Below are 19,290 nucleotides of genomic sequence, written 5' to 3' on the forward strand. Positions count from 1 at the left end.
CTTTGACTATATGAGCCTTTGTCAGCAAAGCGATGTCTCTGCTTTTCAATACATTGTCTAGGTTTGTCATAGCTTTTCTTTAAAGGAGCAAGCATCTTTTAATTTCATGGCTGCAGTCACCATCTGCAGTGATTTTGGAGCTCAAGAAAATGAAATCTGACATTGTTTCCACTTTTTCCCCACCTATTTGCCATGAAGTGATTGGACCAGATGCCATGATCTTAGTTTTTTGAATGTTGAGTTTTAAGCTGGCTTTTTCACTATCTTCTTTCACCTTGATCAAGAGGCTCTTTACTTCCTCTTCACTTTCCGTCCTTAAAGTGATATCATCCGCATATCTGAGGTTTGATATTTCTCCCAGCAATCTTTATTCCAGTTTATGAGTCATCCAGCCCAGCATTTCACATGATGTGCTCTGCATGTAAGTTAAATAAGCAAGGTGACAATATACAGCCTTGACATACTCCTTTCCCAGTTTGGAACCAGTCCATTTTTCCATGTCCAGTTCTAACTGTTGCTTCTTGTCCTACATACAGGTTTCTCAGGAGGCAGGTCAGGTGGCCTGGTATTCCCATCTCTTCAAGGATATTCCATAGTTTGTTGTGATCCACACAGTCAACGGCTTTAGAGAAGTCAATGAATCAGAAATAAATGTGGTTTTTTTTTTAATTGTCTTGCTTTTTCTATGATCCAGAAGATATTGGCAATTTTTTTTCTCTGATCCCTCTGCTTTTTCTAAATCTACCTTGTACATCTAGAAGTTCTCAGTTCACGTACTGCTGAAGCCTAGCTTTGAGAATTTTGAGCATAATCTTGCTAGCATATGAAATGAGTGCAATTGTATGGTAATTTGAACATTCTTTGGCATTGCCTTTCTTTGGGATTGGAATGAAAACTGACCTTTTCCAGTCCTATGGCCACTGCTGAGTTTTCCAAATTTGCTGGCATATTGAGTACAGCACTTTAACAGCATCATCTTTTAGGATTTGAAATAGCTCAGCTGGGATTCCACCACCTCCACTAGCTTTGTTTGTAGCAGCGCTTCCTAAGCCCACTTGACTTCACACTCTAGGATGTCTGGCTCTAGGTGAATGACCACACCATCGTGGTTTTCTGAGCTTTTCTGTACAGTTCTTCTGTATATTCTGGCTACCTCTTCTTAACGTCTTCTGCTTCTGTCATTTCTGTCCTTTATTGAGCCCATCTTTGCATGAAATGTTCCCTTAGTATCTCTAGTTTTCTTAAAGAGACCTCTAGACTTTCCCTTTATATTGTGTTTCTCTATTTCTTTGCAATGTTCACTTAAGAAGGCTTTCTTATCTCTCCTTGCTATTCTCTGGAACTCTGCATTCAATTGGGTGTATCTTTCCCTTTCCCCTTCTCCTTTCACTGCTCTTCTTTTCTCAGCTACATGTAAGGCCTTCTCAGACAACCCCTTTGCTTTCTTGCATTTCTTTTTCTTGGAGATGGTTTTGGTCACCACCTCCTGTACAGTGTTATGAACCTCCTTCCATAGTCCTGCAGGCGCTCCATCTACCACATCTAGTATATTGCCTCTGTTTGTCACTTCCACTGTGTAATCATAGGGATTTGATTTAGGTCATACCTGAATGGCCTAGTGGTTTTCCCTACTTTCTTCAATTTTGCAATAAGGAGTTCATGACCTGAGTCACAGCCAGCTTCAGGTCTTGTTTTTACTAACTGTATAGAGTTTCTTCATCTTCAGCTGCAAAGAATATAATCAATCTGATTTCAATATTGAACATCTGGTGATATCCATGTGTAAAGTCATCTCTTGTGTTGTTGGAAGAAGGTGTTTGCTATGACCAGTGTGTTCTCTTGGCAAAACTCTGTTAGCCTTTGCTGTGCTTCATTTTATAATCCAAGGCGCAACTTGCCTGTTGCTCCAGGTATCTCTTGCCTTCCTACTTTTGCATTCCAGTCCCCTGTGATGACAAGGACATCTCTTTTTTTGGTGTTAGTTCTAGACGATCTTGTAAGTCATCATAGAACCATTCAGCTTCAGCTTCTTCGGCATTAGTGATTGGGGCATAGACTTGGATTACCGTGATGTTGAGTGGTTTGCCTTGGAAATGAACCAAGAGCATTCCGTCATTTTTGAGATTGCAACCAAGTACTGCATTTCAGACTCTTTTATTGACTATGAGGGCTAGCTACTCCATTCCTTCCAAGGGATTCTTGCCCACAGTAGTAGATATAATGGTCATCTGAATTAAATTTGCCCATTCCGGTACATTTTAGTTCACTGATTCCTAAAATGTCGATGTTCACTCTTGCCATCTCCTGTTTGACTACTTCCAGTTTACCTTGATTCATGGACCTAACATTCCAGGTTTCTATGCAGTATTGTTCTTTACAGCATCAGACTTTACTTTCACCACCAGACACATCCACAACTGGATGTTGTTTCTGCTTTGGCTCCACCTCTTCATTCTTTTTGTAGGTATTTCTCCTCTCTTCCCCATTGGTTTATTGAACATCTACTGACCTGGGGAGTTCATCTTTCAGTATCATAGCAGTTTGCCTTTTAATACTGTTCATGGGGTTCTCAAGGCAAGAATACTGAAGTGGTTTGCCAGGTGGACCATGTTTTGTCAGGCCTTGACTAGCAGGGACATGCCCTTCGGCCACTCCATGTAGTTGGGTGACATGCCTGGTGCCCTGGTTGTCCCACTGCTGGTCCTCATTGAGCATGTAAACCGTCAATGGCCGTGCAACTCAAAAGTCAAGGCAAAGCTCCTGCTGGAGTAGCTTGGAAGGGAGTCTGGGAAAGGCTGGCGCGTATGTTGGAGGACACCTAGGAGCAGAGGGCTCCAGGGTCCCTCTGCTGCTGCTGGCTACCCTGGGGCCAATCCGCTGCCCAGGAGTATCCTTATTCCTGGGCATCTAGGCAGGTTTGGTTTTTCACAGTTTCAGTGTGGTCTTGTGTGTCCTATAAATATAACATCTACTGGTGTCCGTGTTCCTGTAGGGTAAGTTCTCAGAACAGGAATTTGAAGATGTTAATCAGCATTTCAAAGCACCCCTCCAAAAAAGGTCACAATAATGCATACCCCATAACAAGGTATGAGAAAAGGGTGCTCTCTTTGTTCTCAGAGTTCTCTGTGAGAGTTTTCAGTTGAGAATAGGTCCCATAGTTTTCTGGTGTGTGTGTGTGTTTTTTTTAATCTCCTGCACCTGGTTGGGTACTTGACTTATGATGGGTTCTCAGATGCTTTGCTGTCATTGTTCAGTCAATAAGTCATGTCCAACTGTTTGCAACCTCATGGACTGTAACATGCCAGACTCCTCTGTCCTCCGCTATCTCCTGGAGTTTGCTCAGACTCATGTCCACTGAGTCAGTGATGCTATCTAACCATCTTGTCCTCTGACACCCCTTTCTCTTTTTGCCTTCAATCTTCCCCATTATCAGTGTCATTTCCAGTGAGTCAGCTCTTCACTGACAATGTGTTGGAGCTTCAGCTTCAGCATCAGTCCTTCCAATGAATATTCAAGATCAGTTTCCTTTAGGACTGACTGGTTTGATGTCCTTGCAGTCCATGGAATTCTCAAGAGTCTTCACCAGTACCACAATTCCAAAGTATCAGTTCTTCCACGCTCAGCCTTCTTTATGGTCCAACTCTCACATCCATACATGACTACTGGAAAAGTCATAGCATTGACTATATTACCTTTGTCAGCAAAGTGACATTTCTGCTTTTTAATACATTGTCTAGGTTTGTCATAGCTTTCCTTCCAAGTAGCAAGAGTCTTTTAATTTCATGGCTGCTATCACCATCCGCAGTGATTTTGGAGCCTGAGAAAATAAAATCTGTCACTGCTTCCACTTTCTCCCCATCTATTGGCCATGAAGTAATGGAACCAGATGCCATGGTCTTAGGTTTTTGAATGTGGAGTTTTAAGCCAGCTTTTTCACTCTCCTCTTTCACCTTCATCAAGAGATTCTTTATGTTCCTCTTCACTTTCTGCCATTAGAGTGGTATCATCTGCGTATCTGAGGTTGTTGATATTTCTCTCGGCAATCTTATTTCTAGTTTTTGATTCATCCAGCCCAACATGTCATATGATGTTCTCTGCATATAAATTAAATTAGCAGGGTGACAGTATACAGCCTTGTTGTACTCCTTTCCCAGTTTTGAACCAATTTCATGTCCAGTTCTAACTGTTGCTTCTTGACCCTCATACAGGTTTCTCAGAAGACAGGTAAGGTGGTCTGGTATTCCCATCTCTTTGAGAATTTTCCACAGTTTGTTGTGATCTCCACAGTCAAAGGTTTTAGCATCTTCAATTAAGTCAATGAGATGTTTTTTTGAAACTCCCTTGCTTAAATTGTCCATTGAGGAAGGCCTTCTTGTCTCTCCTTGCTGTTCTCTGGGACCCTGCATTCAGCCGCGTATGCCTCTCCCTCTCTCCCTTGCCTTTTGTTTTTCTTCTTGCGTCAGCTACTTGTAAGACCTTCTCGGACAACCACTTTGCTTTCTTGCATTTCTTTTTCTTGGGGATGATTTTGGTCACTGCCTCCTGTACAGTGCTACAAATCTCTGTCCATAGTTCTTCAGGCACTTTGTCCACCAGATCTAATCCCTTGAATCTATTTGTTACCTCCACTGTATAATCATAAGGGATTTGATTTAGGTCATATCTGAATGGCCTAGTGGTTTTCCCTAGTTTCTTCAACTTGTTATTGTTGTTCAGTCGCTCATTCCTGTCTGACTCCTTGCAACCCTGTGGACTGCAGCACACCAGGCTTCCCTGTCCTTCACCATCTCCCAGAGTTTGCTCAAACTCATGTCCACTGAGTTGATGATGCCCTCCGACCATCTCATCCTCTGTCACCCACTTCTCCTCCTGCCTTCAATCTTTTGCAGGATCGGGGTCTTTTCTAATGAGTTGACTCTTTGCATCAGTGGCCAAAGTATTGGAACTTCAGATTTCTTCAATTTAAGCCTGAATTTTGCAATAAGGAGCTCATGATCTGAGCCAGGTCTTGTTTTTGCTGACTGTATGCTGCTGCTGCTGCTGCTAAGTCACTTCAGTCGTGTCCGACTCCGTGCGACCCCATAGACAGCAGCCCACCAGGCTCCCAGTCCCTGGGATTCTCCAGGCAAGAATACTGGAGTGGGTTGCCATTGCCTTCTCCAATGCATGAAAGTGAAAAGTGAAAGTGAAGTCGCTCAGTCGTGCCCGACTCTTAGCGACCCCATGGATTGGAGCCTACCAGGCTCCTCCGTCCATGCGATTCTCCAGGCAAGAGTACTGGAGTGGGGTACCATTGCCTTCTCCGTGCTGACTGTATAGAGCTTCTCAATCTTTGGTTGCAAAGAGTGTAATCCATCTGATTTTGGTATTGACCATCTGGTGACATCCATGTGTAGAACTGTCTCTCGTGTTGTTGGAAGAGGGTGTTTGCTATGACCAGTGTATTCTTTTCACATTGTTGGTTAAATAAAAGAATGAAAGGGGAGTTCCCTAGTGGTTGGAATTCGGTGCTTTCACTGCCTTAACCCAGGTTCAATCCCTGGTTGGGAAACAGAGATCCCGTAAGTTGCAAGGCGTGGCCAAAAAAAAAAAAAGAACAAAAGACAGACCACTAAGCACTCCTCAACAGCCCAGAGTCATACACACACACATGCACAAACACACACACACGTGCTCCCAGCCACCCTTCACTCAGCCATGTGTCCAGCCCAGACCACTCCTGCCCCTAACTGTAACGAGAGAAGCTGAAGGGACCTCTCCAGCCCTGGGAGGCAGGCCATGCTGGGGGCCCTCTCTGGGGGGTAGGAGGTGCTGTGCGTGTCCCTCTCAGTCACTCCTGAGCCCAGGCCAGACCCATGGGTGCTTAGGGAGGAGCTGCTGAGCAAGCCTGAGACAGTCGCTGTGCTTCCAAGGGCCATGAAGGGCCCAGAAGAGGGAAAATTCACAAGGGCAGGTTAGAAAGGCTGTCAGGAAAGGCCCTGAGTGCCAGGTGTCAGAGTCTAGGCTGCCGCTGTGGATGCAGAGCTAGTTGAAGTCTTTGAACAGAAGACTGGTGTGATGAAGACAGCGTTTGAGGGTAGTCACTCTTGCCTGGAAAATCCCATGGACGGAGGAGCCTGGAAGGCTGCAGTCCATGGGATCACTGAGGGTCGGACACGACGGAGCGACTTCATTTTCACTTTTCACTTTCATGCATTGGAGAAGGCAATGGCAACCCACTCCAGTGTTCTTGCCTGGAGAATCCCAGGGGCGGGGGAGCCTGGTGGGCTGCCGTCTATGGGGTCGCACAGAGTCGGACACGACTGAAGTGACTTAGCAGCAGCAGCAGCAGCAGCTTGCAGGTGTGCCTGATGGACCAGAGGGGAGGGCTTTCCTCACAGGCCACAGAGGGCTGGAGGGGGTCAACGCAGCAGGGTTCCAGGAGTGGCATGAAGGGAGGGGTTGGATGGTGGGTCAGGCGTTGAGGTAGAATCAATAGGATCTGCACACACAGAGGGATGAGGGAGGAGCATGTCTGTAATCTGCTCTGGGTTAGGAGCGGTTAGGAGGGGGTGGGCCTTTACAGGATCAGGCAGCACAGCTCCACTCTGTCCAGAAGTCCTCAGCCTTTACATCTGGCGCTTCTTGAAGACCAAGTAAGGCCGTTAGAGCATTAGGTCTCTGAACTGGAAGGCCTGCAACTCATAAGAGGGACTCTTCCTTTACTTCTTTCAGAAAGAGCCCTGTTGCAGCCCAGTGGGACTACATGGAAAGGGTTCTTTTGTGTGAGTTGAGTCCCTGAATCTGCATGTGAGGAAAATTCCTGCAAGGGTATCTCTTGAACGCCTTCAGTTTTCGCTCGTGAGTTTTTGACCAAAAAAAGTTCATCCATTAAATAGGGAACAAGAAAGGGGCACATGATTAATGAGCAAATGTCTGTATGATAGGATTACCCTTTGTTGTTGTTGTTTTTAGCTGCACCATGCGGCTTACAGGACCAGGACTTGAAGCAGGCCATGACAGTGAGAGTGCTGAGCCCTAACCACTGAACCACCAGGGGATTCCCTAAGCTCCATTCTTATTTGAGTACTGAAGTCAATTAGTAGCTGATAATATTGAGAGCCTGTTTCTAAGAAAAGACTTAAAACTTTGTTTTTCTTGAAAGTCAGAACTACATGGAATCTATATCATCTATCATCACCTCCTTCTGCATTCCCTGCCTCCCATCCCCTTAGGAACCACCCCTCAACCTTCCTTCCTGTGTCTCCACAGGTATGTGTTCCATCACTGAAAAAGCAGAGAAAAAACAGGTCCTCCCTGGACCCGAGCCTCACTCGGTAACCCCTGCAGCAGCCTCCTCCCCGCACTGCCTGCCTCCCGTCCTCCTCTGAACTTGCTAGTCAGGCTTCACCCCACCATACCCTGAAACTGCTTTTGCAGAGGTTAACAATCTTCCCCTGGTTGGATGGCATCACTGACTCAATGGACATGAGTTTGAGGAAACTCCAGGAGTTGGTGATGGACAGGGAGGCCTGGCATGCTGCAATCCATGGAGTTGCAAAGAGTTGGACACAACTGAGCAACTGAACTGAACTGAACTGAACAATCTTCCCCAAGCCTATGTTTTCACCTCTCTGCTGCCACTTCTGATTATTCCTCCACCTGCCTCATAACTCTTTCCATCCCCTCCTTTGCCTGCCCTTTAAACGCTGGTTTTCTAGCATTCAGGGGGTGTGCCCTTCTCATGGGTGTACCTGCAGGTACAGGGATATAAAAACAGACTTCCCAAACACACGCCACACACCGATGACTCAGAAATACCTTCTTGCACCTGAACTGGTCAGCTCAGCCCCAGCTCCCAGGTAGCAGCTCCTTCGCAGCCACCCAGACATTTGTGCTGAGCTGTGTCAGGGACCAGCCTGACACCACCTTTTCACCTGCCTGCCTGCTGTTTTGAGTGCTCTGCGTGGGAAAAAGTAGCGCCTTCCAGGGTGAATGTGGGAGTTGTCACAGCGTCTTCCTTTTTCTCAAGTCCTGGTGGCTCAGACAATAAAGAATTCACCTGCCAGTGCAGGAAACATAGGAGGCACAGGTTCGATCCCTGGGTCAGGAAGATCCCCTGGAAGATGAAATGGCAACCCACTCCAGTATTTTTTTTTTTAATTAGAGGCTAATTACTTCACAATATTGTATTAGTTTTGCCATACATCAACATGAATCCACCACGGGTGTACACATGCTCCCCACCCTGAACCCCCCTCCCTCCTCCCTCCCTGTACCATCCCTCTGGGTCTTCCCAGTGCGCCAGCCCCAAGCTTGCAGTATCCTGCATCAAACCTGGACTGGCGATTCATTTCATATATGATATTATACCTGTTTCAATGCCATTCTCCCAAATCATCCCACCCTCTCCCTCTCCCACAGAGTCCAAAAGACTATTCTATACATCTGTGTCTCTTTTGCTGTCTTGCATACAGGGTTATCATTACCATCTTTCTAAATTCCATATATATGCATTAGTATACTGTATTGGTGTTTTTCTTTCTGGCTTACTTCACTCTGTATAATAGGCTCCACTTTCATCCACCTCATTAGAACTGATGCAAATGTATTCTTTTTAATGGCTGAGTAATACTCCATTGTGTATATGTACCACAACTTTCTTATCCATTCATCTGCTGATGGACATCTAGGTTGCTTCCATGTCCTGGCTATTATAAACAGTGCTGCAATGAATATTGGGGTACACATGTCTCTTTCAATTCTGGTTTCCTCAGTGTGTGTGCCCAGCAGTGGGATTGCTGGGTCATAAGGCAGTTCTATTTCCAGTTTTTTAAAGAATCTCCACACTGTTCTCCATAGTGGCTGTACTAGTTTGCATTCCCACCAACAGTGTAAGAGGGTTCCCTTTTCTCCACACCCTCTCCAGCACTTATTGCTTGTAGACTTTTGGATAGCAGCCATTCTGACTGGCGTGAAATGGTACCTTGTCGTGGTTTTGATTTGCATTTCTCTGATAAGGAGTGATGTTGAGCATCTTTTCATGTGTTTGTTAGCCATCTGTATGTCTTCTTTGGAGAAACGTCTGTTTAGCTTTTTGCCCCATTTTTTGATTGGGTCATTTATTTTTCTGGAATTGAGCTGCAGGAGTTGCTTGTATTCTTACCTAGGAAATTCCCTGGACAGAGGAGCCTGGCAGGCTATAGTCCATGGGGTCACAAAAGAGTGAGACACGACTTTGCGACTGAACAACACAGGGTTGAGGTCAAAGGGGATGAGACAGGGAATAAGGTTTTAGATAGAGAAGTTAATGAGACTCAGTGAGGGAGCTTGGTTTTGGGGGGGCTCGGTTTCAGGCACATGCCAGCACAGCCTTCCCAAAGCCAGGCTGCCACTAGGTTTCATATTCCTGTCTATGCACTATGAGCCTCTGGAAGGTGCCGGCTCTCCCATCTGGAGGCGTGATTCAGGGCTTCAGGCTTTCCAGCACCCAGTGCCATCTCACCCCTGCCCTCCTTGGAGCTCCACATGTATCCAGCTGTGGGCTGTGGGCTGTGGCGTGCCTGCCCCCTGCACTCCTGGCACCCCAGCTGGGCTCCTGAGCACAGCACCTAGACCAGCATCAGAGCGGGTTATCTGATGTCTGTCATCAGATAGTCTCTTTCCCCGAAAGGGCTGCGTGAAGAATGTTCAGACACGTGGCCAGTGCCAGCACCCTGTCGTGGTGGGTTTTGCTCCAACAACAAGCACTGACTGCATCTCCTCTCTCTGATCCAGTGTCGAGCATTCATGGCATTCAGGAAGTGGGCCCCCCTGATGCTCAGCTCCTGAGGCTGGATAACATGCTGCTGGCTGAGGGCGTGTCCAGGCCTGAGAAGCAAGGGAGGGGAGCATCGGCAGCAGCCAACGCAGCAACGCCAGGTGGCCGTCCAAACGACAGTGGCCTTGAGAACTCTGACTACAGGGCCAAGCTGTCCCAGATCCGACAGATGTACCACTCCGAGCTAGAGAAGTATGAACAGGTGATCTTTCATGGGAATGCACGTTTGTCAAAGGAAAACATGGAGTACAAACTGCCTTCCCTTGGGAGCATCAAACAGAGAGCCCAGGAGCTTGGTCTCATAGCAGCGGTGGCTGATTTGCCCCCAGCCCCTTGCCATCATTTCTCAGCAGCCAGCCTGCGTGAGAGGCTCGGGGGGCAGGTGGCTGGTCCCACCCGGGGCCCCGGGCCAGCCTGCTAGGTGGTCACCAGCTGGCATGTGTCCCCACCCCAGGCCTGCCGTGAGTTCACCATGCACGTCACCAACCTTCTCCAGGAGCAGAGCAGGATCAGGCCCGTCTCGCCGGCGGAGATAGAGCACATGGTGGGGGTCATCCACGGCAAGTTCCAGAGCATCCAGATGCAGCTGAAGCAGAGCACCTGTGAGGCTGTGATGGCCCTGCGCGCGAGGTTCCTCGACGCCAGGTCAGGCCCCACCCCCCACCTCTGACCTCAGGAAGAGGAAGCGCGCCCTGCGCTGGTTTGGGTCTGAGTTACGGGAGCCTCCCAGCCTAGGCAGGGGCTCTGACCGCGGCTGAGGGTGCGGCCCTCACACAGCCTCCAGGAAGGCTAGGAAGTGCTGACTGCTGCTGTCAGGGCCTCTAGGAGATCAGACACGGGGACGAGGCCCCGCGGACGATCACCGGCTGAGGCTGTCTGTCTTCTCAGGCGTAAGCGGCAGAATTTCAGCAAGCAAGCCACAGAAGTGCTGAATGAATACTTTTATTCCCATTTGAGGAACCCATACCCCAGTGAAGAAGCCAAAGAGGAGCTGGCCAGGAGGGGTGGCATCACGGTCTCCCAGGTGATGGTCCTTTCCTGCCACACCTCCCTGAGCCCGAAAGGGACACCCAGGGAGGTTCATCAAATGTGTGGCGCAGGAGCCGAACCTGCAGTGCAGCCTCGGAACCGGCCGTCTGGGCTCAGGTCCCAGGTCTGGGCTACGTAGGCCTCAGGCAGGAAGCTGTACCTACCCTCCCCAGCTCCCTGAGGCAATGGGGTGTGGAGTCCGCGGACCTGATACCACTGAGGATAGCACTTAGTAGTGATCCTTAGTGAATTGCAGTCGTTATGGTTTTTTTTTTTTAAACCTTACATTCCTTGTTTATTGATGTATTTAGTTTTGGCTGTGCCGGGTCTTCCTGCTGCGCAGGCTTGTCTCTAGTCGTGGCAAGCAGGGGCTACTCTTCACTGTGGTGCCCAGGCTTCTCATTGCGGTGGCTTCTCTTTTGTGGAGCACGGGCTCTAGGGCAAGTGGGCTCCAGAGCGCAGGCGCAGTAGTTGGGACACATGGGCTGAGTTGCTCCACGGCATGTGGGATCTTCCTGGATCAGGGATTGAACCAGTGTCTCCTGCGTTGGCAGGTAGCTTCTTTACCACTGAACCGCCAAGGAAGCCCAGTCGTTAAGATTTCATATTCTCACATCAGAGGGGTGTGCTGTGTTCTGTAAGATGGATGGGCTGCAAGCTTAGGAGAAGAAAAGGAACTTGGAGCAAAATTAGGACTTAAAGCGATAGACTAGCTCTTGTGCAAAAGTACCACTTCAGTTATCCTGGAATACATTCAGGCGTGGGCATCACCTGCCAGTTGCTCAGACAGTCCAGTGTGTGAGTCTGGGGGCACAAGACAGGCAACAGCTGGCTCCAGATGGGAAACAGGAGCGCAGGTTGGAGAAGAGACCCAGACAACTTCGGACCATATTGGGATGACTGTTCATCTCAGTAGGATTGGGGTGGGGTCGGGGCTGAGGCGAGAACCCAAGAAATACGTCAGAAGGTTTTGTTGTTTCTCTTATTGATTGTTATCCGTGCTGGGTCTTCGCTGCTTTGCATGGGCTTTCTCTAGCTGCAGAGAGTGGGGTCTACTCTAGCCGTACTGTGTGGCCTGCTCATCGGGCAGCTTCTCTTGCTGTGGAGCTCCACAACACGGATGCTCTGGCCTGGGCTTAGCTGCTCTGAGGCATGTGAGACGTTTCTGGACCAGGGGTTGAACTCATGCCTCCTGCGTTGGCAGGTGGATTCTTAACCACTAGGCCACCAGGGAAGCCCTTTCGAAAGGTTTCACAACGAGAACACTTAAGTGCAGGCAGGCCGCAAGTGAGAGACCAGACCAGGCAACACCCACGGGGCAGCGTGGGGGTCGGCGCCCGCCTGTGGCCGCAGAGAGGGCCGTCAGGGGCCCGGACTCAGTAAGCGGGACCGCCCCCGCCCCCCGTGCTGAGGGGGAGGCTGAGTCTCCAGCCCGGCCAACCTGTGCCCTCAGTCACCACCCTCTGCCCCAGTCCCCGCCGAGTGCGGCAGCACCTTAGGGGCAGCGGCACTCGGGAGGCCTTTGGGGTCACACAGGCAGCGAGGCCTCACAGGTGTCCTCACTCACCCGGAACTGCCGTGGTGTCCTCAGCGCAGAGCTGAAGTGAGGGCTGCGCCTCTAGGACCTTGAGGCCCAGAAGAAGCGGGAGGCCTGGCAGCCCATCTGTCCCCACAAGCAGTTGTCTGGAAACAACCAGATTCACATCAGGGCCTGCCACCTCAGACAGCAGGCGGGTCTAGGGTCTAAACTTCATCTGAGGAGAGAGTTCATGACAAACAAAAGTTTGAAAAGCACTGGCCACATTCCAGCAACTCCTGCTCAGTGGCTGGGCCCTGACATCCCCACCCACCCACCATCAGCAGAATTCTGTCCTGGGACCCCTCCCCGCTGTGGTGGCTCCTCGGTAGAAATGGCTGATAGCTGAATAGGGCTCCAGATGTGGTACAGGCTGTGGGGTTCACTTAAGGAAAAAACAGTGGGGCAATATTAGGCGAAGGGTGTTGCAGACGAGACCACCAATGTTTTCAGGAAGGATCAGCTGCAACTGCAGGCTGAGGAGGCCTGAGGGGGAAGGACAGGAGAGCTGAGCCCAGGGACAGGGCAATGGGTGGAAACCCGAGTGGCTACAGCTACATGGACCAAAGGGGCCAGAGGGACTGGGCAGGGAGTGGCCTGTGACGCCGAGCTGTGGCTAGCCTTGCAGAGAGGGCATCTTGCTCCTGTCCAAGGTGCTGGGACAGACCCTGTAGGGAGGGCGGACCCCAGCCTGAACCAACTCCCCCGCAGACACCCACTTGGGAAGTCTGTTCTTCGTCCCTCTAAAATGCCAGTTGAATTCACCATGGAAAACCACTTGCCGACATTCTTCTGCAAACTTCAGCACAGACGTGTGGGTGCACTCCTTGGAGGTAAGTGGGAGCCAGGTGCTTACCTGGCCTGGTTGCGAGCAGGTCACACTCAACACTGAGGGCAGGAGAGTTGAGAGCAGGGAGCACACACGGGCTTTTTCTGTCCATGGGTGTGACACTGAGAGGATTACAGAGAGACGTTAAAGAAACTAATTTTAAAGGAGGAAAGGTCCTCCACAGTCCTGCCGTGCAGTTCAGCTGCGTGTTTCTGTTCCTGAAAATGCACACGTCTCATGTGTGCATGAAACTGCAGCCCCAGGCGCCGTACTTGGGGATACGCGGTGCTTCTGGCTGTGCACATCTCCATGCTCATACAGCTGGGTGCTGTCCAGCCTCTCAGCCGGCCAGGGACGTTTTCCTTGTCACAGCTCTTGAGGGCAGCGGAGGGCACACCTGGCCTCCGGCAGTGGAGACCAGGGATGCTGCTCAGCACCCTCAGGGCCCAGGACACCGCCGGCCCAGAGAAGGATCCACAGGGAGGAGCCCTGCCCCAGAGGGCTCGTGCAGACATGCCGTCAGAGCTGGGCCACGTGCTTGCAAGATGTGTGTGACTGCAGCTCCCTCCCAACCGGCTTTGAGGACTGAAGGCTGCCTGTGCGCTGCTCCGTGCTCAGCTCCTTCCCCTGCTCCGTCAGGTGGTCCTTTATCCTTTGATAAGTTTTGGATTCGACTGTGTTCTTTGCTTCAATCGCATTCCCAGAAACGCAGTTGCTGGTGCACGTGTCCCGCATCAGGGTTCAGTCTGTTGCCTGCAGTGAGCACACACTGGTCTCTCCAAGCGTGTGACACGTGCCTGCCCTGCTCCCACTTCCCTCCTCATCCCAGGCTCCAGCAGCGCCTGGTCCTCAAGCAACGCAGCTCCTCCCTCTCTGTAAGCCACGCCGACTCCAGGGCACCCCCAACACACGGCAGACATTCCCTGTGCCCAGGGTTCATCAGTGCCGGCTTCACAGTCTCAGCCCTTCACCCCGTCCCGGGGCCGCGCGCTGCCACTCAGCAACGCCCCCACCTTGCGTGCCGCATCACTCCAGCAGCCTTCCAGCGACTTCTGTCTCTGTGTGTCCACAGGTCTCCAACTGGTTCGGCAACAAAAGAATTCGGTATAAAAAGAACATGAGGAAGTTTCAAGAAGAGGCTACCATCTACACAGCCAAGATGGCAGTGAACGCCACCGAAGTCAGGGGCCCAGGGCACCAGGCCAGCCCCCCATCGATGTCCCACTCCAGTGAGTGAGGGTCAGCAGCCCCCCAAGGCTGAGTGCACCGAGCCGCTTCCAGGGCAGCCACAGGGCCCTGCACATGCCTCTCTCCTCTGCTCACATTGTAGGGTTTCCGTTCCCACTGGAGATGGTCCCCATCAAGTCACACAGCCCCGCCGGCTGTGCAGGTGCCGTGGGGACAGAAGGTGCACCCCAGAAGGCTGGTCTCCCCACCCACACAGGCTGCAGGAGGGCTGGGAGCCATGGGAGTCACGTTCATGGCCTCCTCCCGACCCAGGGGCTGGCGAGTCCCACCTGCGGCATCACTGCGCCTCCCAGGGTGGGAACACTGGTCCTGACCCTCCAACCCCTGCAGGCTCCCCTGGCCCGTTTCCGCTGACCGGCCCCGGAGACGCACTTATCCGCCTGCAGACGATGGCCTGCGTCCAGCCCAGCCCCCAGGGAGGAGGCCTTCTGGCCCAGGTGAGTCTGTGGCACAACCCCGAGGCCTGTGGGGTCCCCGACCCAGTGACGAGCAGGCCTGGAGCCCCCGTGGGTGGCTGGTCCTCGGGACCGGTGGCCTCAGCCGCATCGTGGTCTCCGCAAGCTCTCGTGAAGGGGATGACAACCAGCTGGGCCTGCCAGGCCCTCGTCACGGGGATGGTGCAGGGGGGCAGAGCCGCCTCAGGGAGCTCAGCACCGTGGGCCGCTCAACAGAGACCTCAGTCCTCACAGGACTCAGTGGGCACGGCGGGCTCTGCCTGTTGGGAAGGGGCCCTCCCTCCCCGAGGAGGCAGAGGGTGGGGTGGGAAAACAAGGCCTCGATGGTCTGAAGGTACAGCCCCCTGAGCTCAGAGCCTTCAGCACTCCTCACCATCCCAGCCACCCCCTCCGCTGGCGCCCAGCTGGGCCAGAGTGAAGGTCCATTTTGGCGACTGGGAGGAGCATGGGCCTCGGATCGTGGCTCTCAGGATGTGCCCTCAGGAACGTTCTCAGGGTGTGGGACGCCATCCCTCTCGCGGGCCCTGGGGCCTCCTGGCCCCCCACTGACAGCCACGGTGGGGGGCGGCTAGGGGGCCTGGGCCCACACTCAGGACTGTCCTGCAGAGCTGTGCAGGTACAGATGTAACATGGCCACCCAGCAGTGGGCAGGGTCTTACGCAGCCAGACTGCTTCAGAGTCAAACCTCCCTCCTCAGTGTACCCCTCTTCAAGATGCAGGGAACGGATGCCCCCTGGTGCAGGGCATCCCGTCACCATGGCAACCCCACAGCCCACAGTGAGCACCTGGCAGAGCCAGCACTCTGATGCCACCGGGTGGCCAGCTCTTCCTGCTCTGCGCTTGCCCAAGGCCCAGCGCCGCGACCACAGCAGGGGCAAGCCTGTGCGAGTTTCTCAGGGTGAGGGGTCCATGGGCCGGGGGCCGGGTCCTGTCGGCCCCACGGAGCAAGTGGGAAAGCGTGGGATGTGGTGTGCACACCCAGCTGGGCCCCAATCCCCTGGCGTGGGCAGGCACAGATGCTCTTCCCGAGAGAAGGTCTCCAGGCTGAGCACCCCCGCTCCCCTACCACCCCCCACCCAGCTGGGCCCCAACTCCTCAGCCCTGAGCTGCCCTTTGGCTCCCAGGCCCACACTGGGCCCCAGCCTGTCACCTCCCAGGCCTGCCAGGTGAGCCCTCCCCTCCTCACTCATGTGTTCCTGCTGGGGTCCCAGGCCTGCGGCGCCCACCCGAGGGCAGAGCGTGTCCCCCTGCGGCCAGCATCCCCGCCCCGGGCGCTTTCAGACTGAGGCTGAGTGCGGCACTGGCCTCCCGATTCTCTCGCCCAGCACTGTCCTCTGGCACGTGTGGGAGGTAGCAGCTGTGGGGAGAGGGGGAAGGGAGCAGGGTCTTGGGCCTTGTGGCGCTGGATGCATTAGAGGGTGCAGGCAGGAGGGTTCAGCCTGTTCAGGAAAGTTTGAGAATGAGGAAGGAGAAGGGGAGCTTGTGCGTTATTGCTCTCGTGGGCTGCACACAGGACTAACCTTGGAGCAGACAGCCATTGTCAACAGTGGTTTCCATGATGGTGGGGGGGTCTGTGGACGAACACCCCAAGGTCACATGTGCCCAGTACATCCCCACAGCGCAGACAGAGTCCCCCCAGCCAGCGGCCATGGGCCCTTCCGTCCTAACTCCAGTCAGGCGCGCGTCCTGCTGGGTTCAGGGTTCCTGAACCTCTTGCTGCTCAGCACATCTCACCACAGTCTTTCAGGGCCCACTGTTAGCTCCAGGCCTGCCTGGGTCTCCCTCCCCCTCAGAGTACGTGCCATGGCGCCCCGTCCCTCCCCTGCCAGCGCCGGACCAGTGGAAGCAGACCCTGCCAAGGAAGCATGTCCATGTGGAGGCCAGCTGCCACTCAGGGCACACCCCTGCGTCCCCCCTCGTCTCCTGGCTCCTCTCGCAGCTCTCAGCACGTTCTAAGGGATGTGGAGGCTGGACGGGCCACCAGTCTTCACGGCCCCACTCTGAGTCTCTGTCTCTGTCTTTTCAGGCCAGGGGTGGCTGGCAGGTGAAGGAAATGCCAACCGCTTCACCCGTTGGCAACCCCGGCAGCGTCACCTCAGATGCATCTAATTAAGTGTTGGGGCGAACAGAAAAGAGGACGGTGTGACCTGCCGTGGTTCCCTGGCCCTCGAGTTCCTTCAGAAAACCCAGAGCTGACAGCAGAGGGCTCTCCCTAAGCCGCCGGCCAGAGACACGGATGGCATCGTCTGCTTATCAGCTGGGATTTGAAACGGCTTGAGATGCTGCTTGTTCTCCCAACCCTTGTCTTTATATTTATACATACATATATATATAGTAATTTATGGTTAAGACTATGAACTATTTCTACAGGAAATTCTGGTACCAATTCTGCCATTAAAATTTTGAACTGATTTTTATTTTGCCACCATTCACCCCAGATTTGTTGCTGGCAGCGGCGGATGACGCAAGCGCAGTTGTGCGAGCTGTGACCTTTTGCTCACTGGTCCTACCCGGTGCCAGCTCGCCCAGACACTGCCTCCCACCCTGACTTGTGTTGTGTTATGAAAATGCAGTTTCGATTTAAGTCTGTTGTGAGCTCAGGGTTTTACCGGAATTAGTTTGGCACTTTCTTTCTTCTGTTAATACAAGTTATACCATTTTCAGTTGAAATGTCATTCGAGACAATAAACTTCACAAGCGCTTTCCTGCCTCTGTGCTCTTGAAATCCCGCTGGCCTGAGGTTCGGCGCTCAGCGTGCCTCCCAGGCGTCCCTAGGTCCGGTCCCCTCACCTGGTTCCTCCTCTGCTTCATCCTTCGGGCGGGGGGGGGGGGCCTTCCCTGCGTCTTCTCTTCCTCTTCCCCTCCCTGGGAATGAAGACGGTAGAGCTGGGGGACTTCCCTGGCGGTCCAGTAGCTAAGACTCTGAGCTTCCAATGCAAGAGGCGGGGGTTCTATCCCTGGTCAGGGAACTGGATCCCAAGTGCCACAGCAGAGTTCACATGCCACAGCTGAGGCCTGGTGCAGCCAAAACAAGAAGGTAGGGCTGGGCTGTTGGGAGAATTAAAAGAGCCTGGACTGGGGGCAGCCCAGGGCCCTGAGCAAATATGTTGTATCTGCCCATCAGTCTATGTCACCAGGGCGCTGACCCCACACTACCAGCTGACTCCATGACTAGCCCCTGAGTTTCTGTCCAGAGGGTTTCTTCTCGGCACACAGTGTGTTCCAACTCCCACACGCCTCCACACAGCTCACCCCAGATCCTGGCCAGTTGACTGTCACCGTTCTCCTGATTCTCGGCCTCCCAAGCCCCGCCATGTCTCCCTCCTGTCTCCGCCCCCTCCCTCCTGTCTCCGCCCCCTCCCTCCTGTCTCCGCCCCCTCCCTCCTGTCTCCGCCCCCTCCCTCCTGTCTCCGCCCCCTCCCTCCTGTCTCCGCCCCCTCCCTCCTGTCTCCGCCCCCTCCCTCCTGTCTCCGCCCCCTCCCTCCTGTCTCCGCCCCCTGCGGTGCCACCATATGGTGTTGATGGGCTCTAGTGAGGGGTGCAGACCGGAAACGAGGTGCAGGAGTGAAAGTCCGCCGGGCCCAGCCATGCAACATGGCAGGATCACAGCCTGCACCCCAAAAGGCTGAGCACAGTGGTCTCCAGGAATCAGAGGACCTCAGCCCCCTCCCTTCTGGCTTCCATTCACCTGCCCACCCTTACCTTACCTGTCACAGCCACAAGCCTGCTGCTCTCACCTGACCTGTTACCACACTGCCCTCCACGTCTCCATTTCTGTTTGAGAACCAAGAAATAGATTTCTTTCTTTTTTTTTTTTTAATATATTTTCTTGACCGCACTGCGCGGCATGTGGGATCTTAGTTCCCTGAACAGGGATTGAACCCATACCCTTTGCATTGGAAGCACAGAGTCTTAACCACTGGACCACCAGGGAAGTCTCAAGAAAAAGATTTGTAGTGAAGGTAATACAATCTCAGCTGACCCCATCCAGGCCCTGGCCCCTTCTCCACCGGCATCCACTGCAGACCCATCCTCAGAGTTAGGGTTGGGTCCTACCAAGACGGTCTGTGATGCTCTGTGTGCCCCTGCATGCATGGCCCCACTTGGCATGCCCTGCCTTTGTCCACATGATGCATCTTGGAGTGGCCTGCCTCTGCATCTGGGAAGATCTTCCTCCAGTGAGTGAGCCCCTCGTTCCTGGTATTGGATACTTAGGGTAGTTCCATCTTTGCAGCCCTGTGCCCTCACTGCCCCTCAGCTCAGCAGCTCCCGAGTGCTGAGAGCTGGTCAGCGAGTCGCCCCTGGCCTGGCTCTTTGCATCATTGCCGCCTCTTTTCTTCCTTTCAGTGCTCTG

At 52.8% G+C, this 19,290-nt stretch overlaps 1 protein-coding gene and 1 non-coding gene across 2 annotated transcripts in view; one reads left to right on the plus strand and one right to left on the minus strand.

Annotated features, from left to right (window-relative positions):
• Window positions 1-17,638, plus strand: part of PBX4 (PBX homeobox 4) — a 54,963-nt gene extending 37,325 nt beyond the window's left edge. Inside the window, exons 3-8 of the mRNA XM_055540125.1 lie at window positions 9,757-10,001; window positions 10,254-10,444; window positions 10,688-10,823; window positions 14,306-14,462; window positions 14,812-14,918; window positions 16,963-17,638. Coding sequence (XP_055396100.1) covers window positions 9,757-10,001; window positions 10,254-10,444; window positions 10,688-10,823; window positions 14,306-14,462; window positions 14,812-14,918; window positions 16,963-17,049 — 923 coding nt within the window. The 3' untranslated portion in view covers window positions 17,050-17,638. The remainder of the gene's footprint in view (window positions 1-9,756; window positions 10,002-10,253; window positions 10,445-10,687; window positions 10,824-14,305; window positions 14,463-14,811; window positions 14,919-16,962) is intronic.
• Window positions 17,639-18,797: 1,159 nt separating this feature from the next.
• On the minus strand, window positions 18,798-18,870 carry TRNAG-UCC (transfer RNA glycine (anticodon UCC)). The gene has a single exon. It is a non-coding gene; the product is annotated as a tRNA-Gly (tRNA).
• Between the last annotated feature and the right edge of the window lie 420 nt (window positions 18,871-19,290).

Source organism: Bubalus kerabau, chromosome 1 (genome assembly GCF_029407905.1).
Source record: "Bubalus kerabau isolate K-KA32 ecotype Philippines breed swamp buffalo chromosome 1, PCC_UOA_SB_1v2, whole genome shotgun sequence".
In the NCBI taxonomy this organism is placed as follows: domain Eukaryota; kingdom Metazoa; phylum Chordata; class Mammalia; order Artiodactyla; family Bovidae; genus Bubalus; species Bubalus kerabau.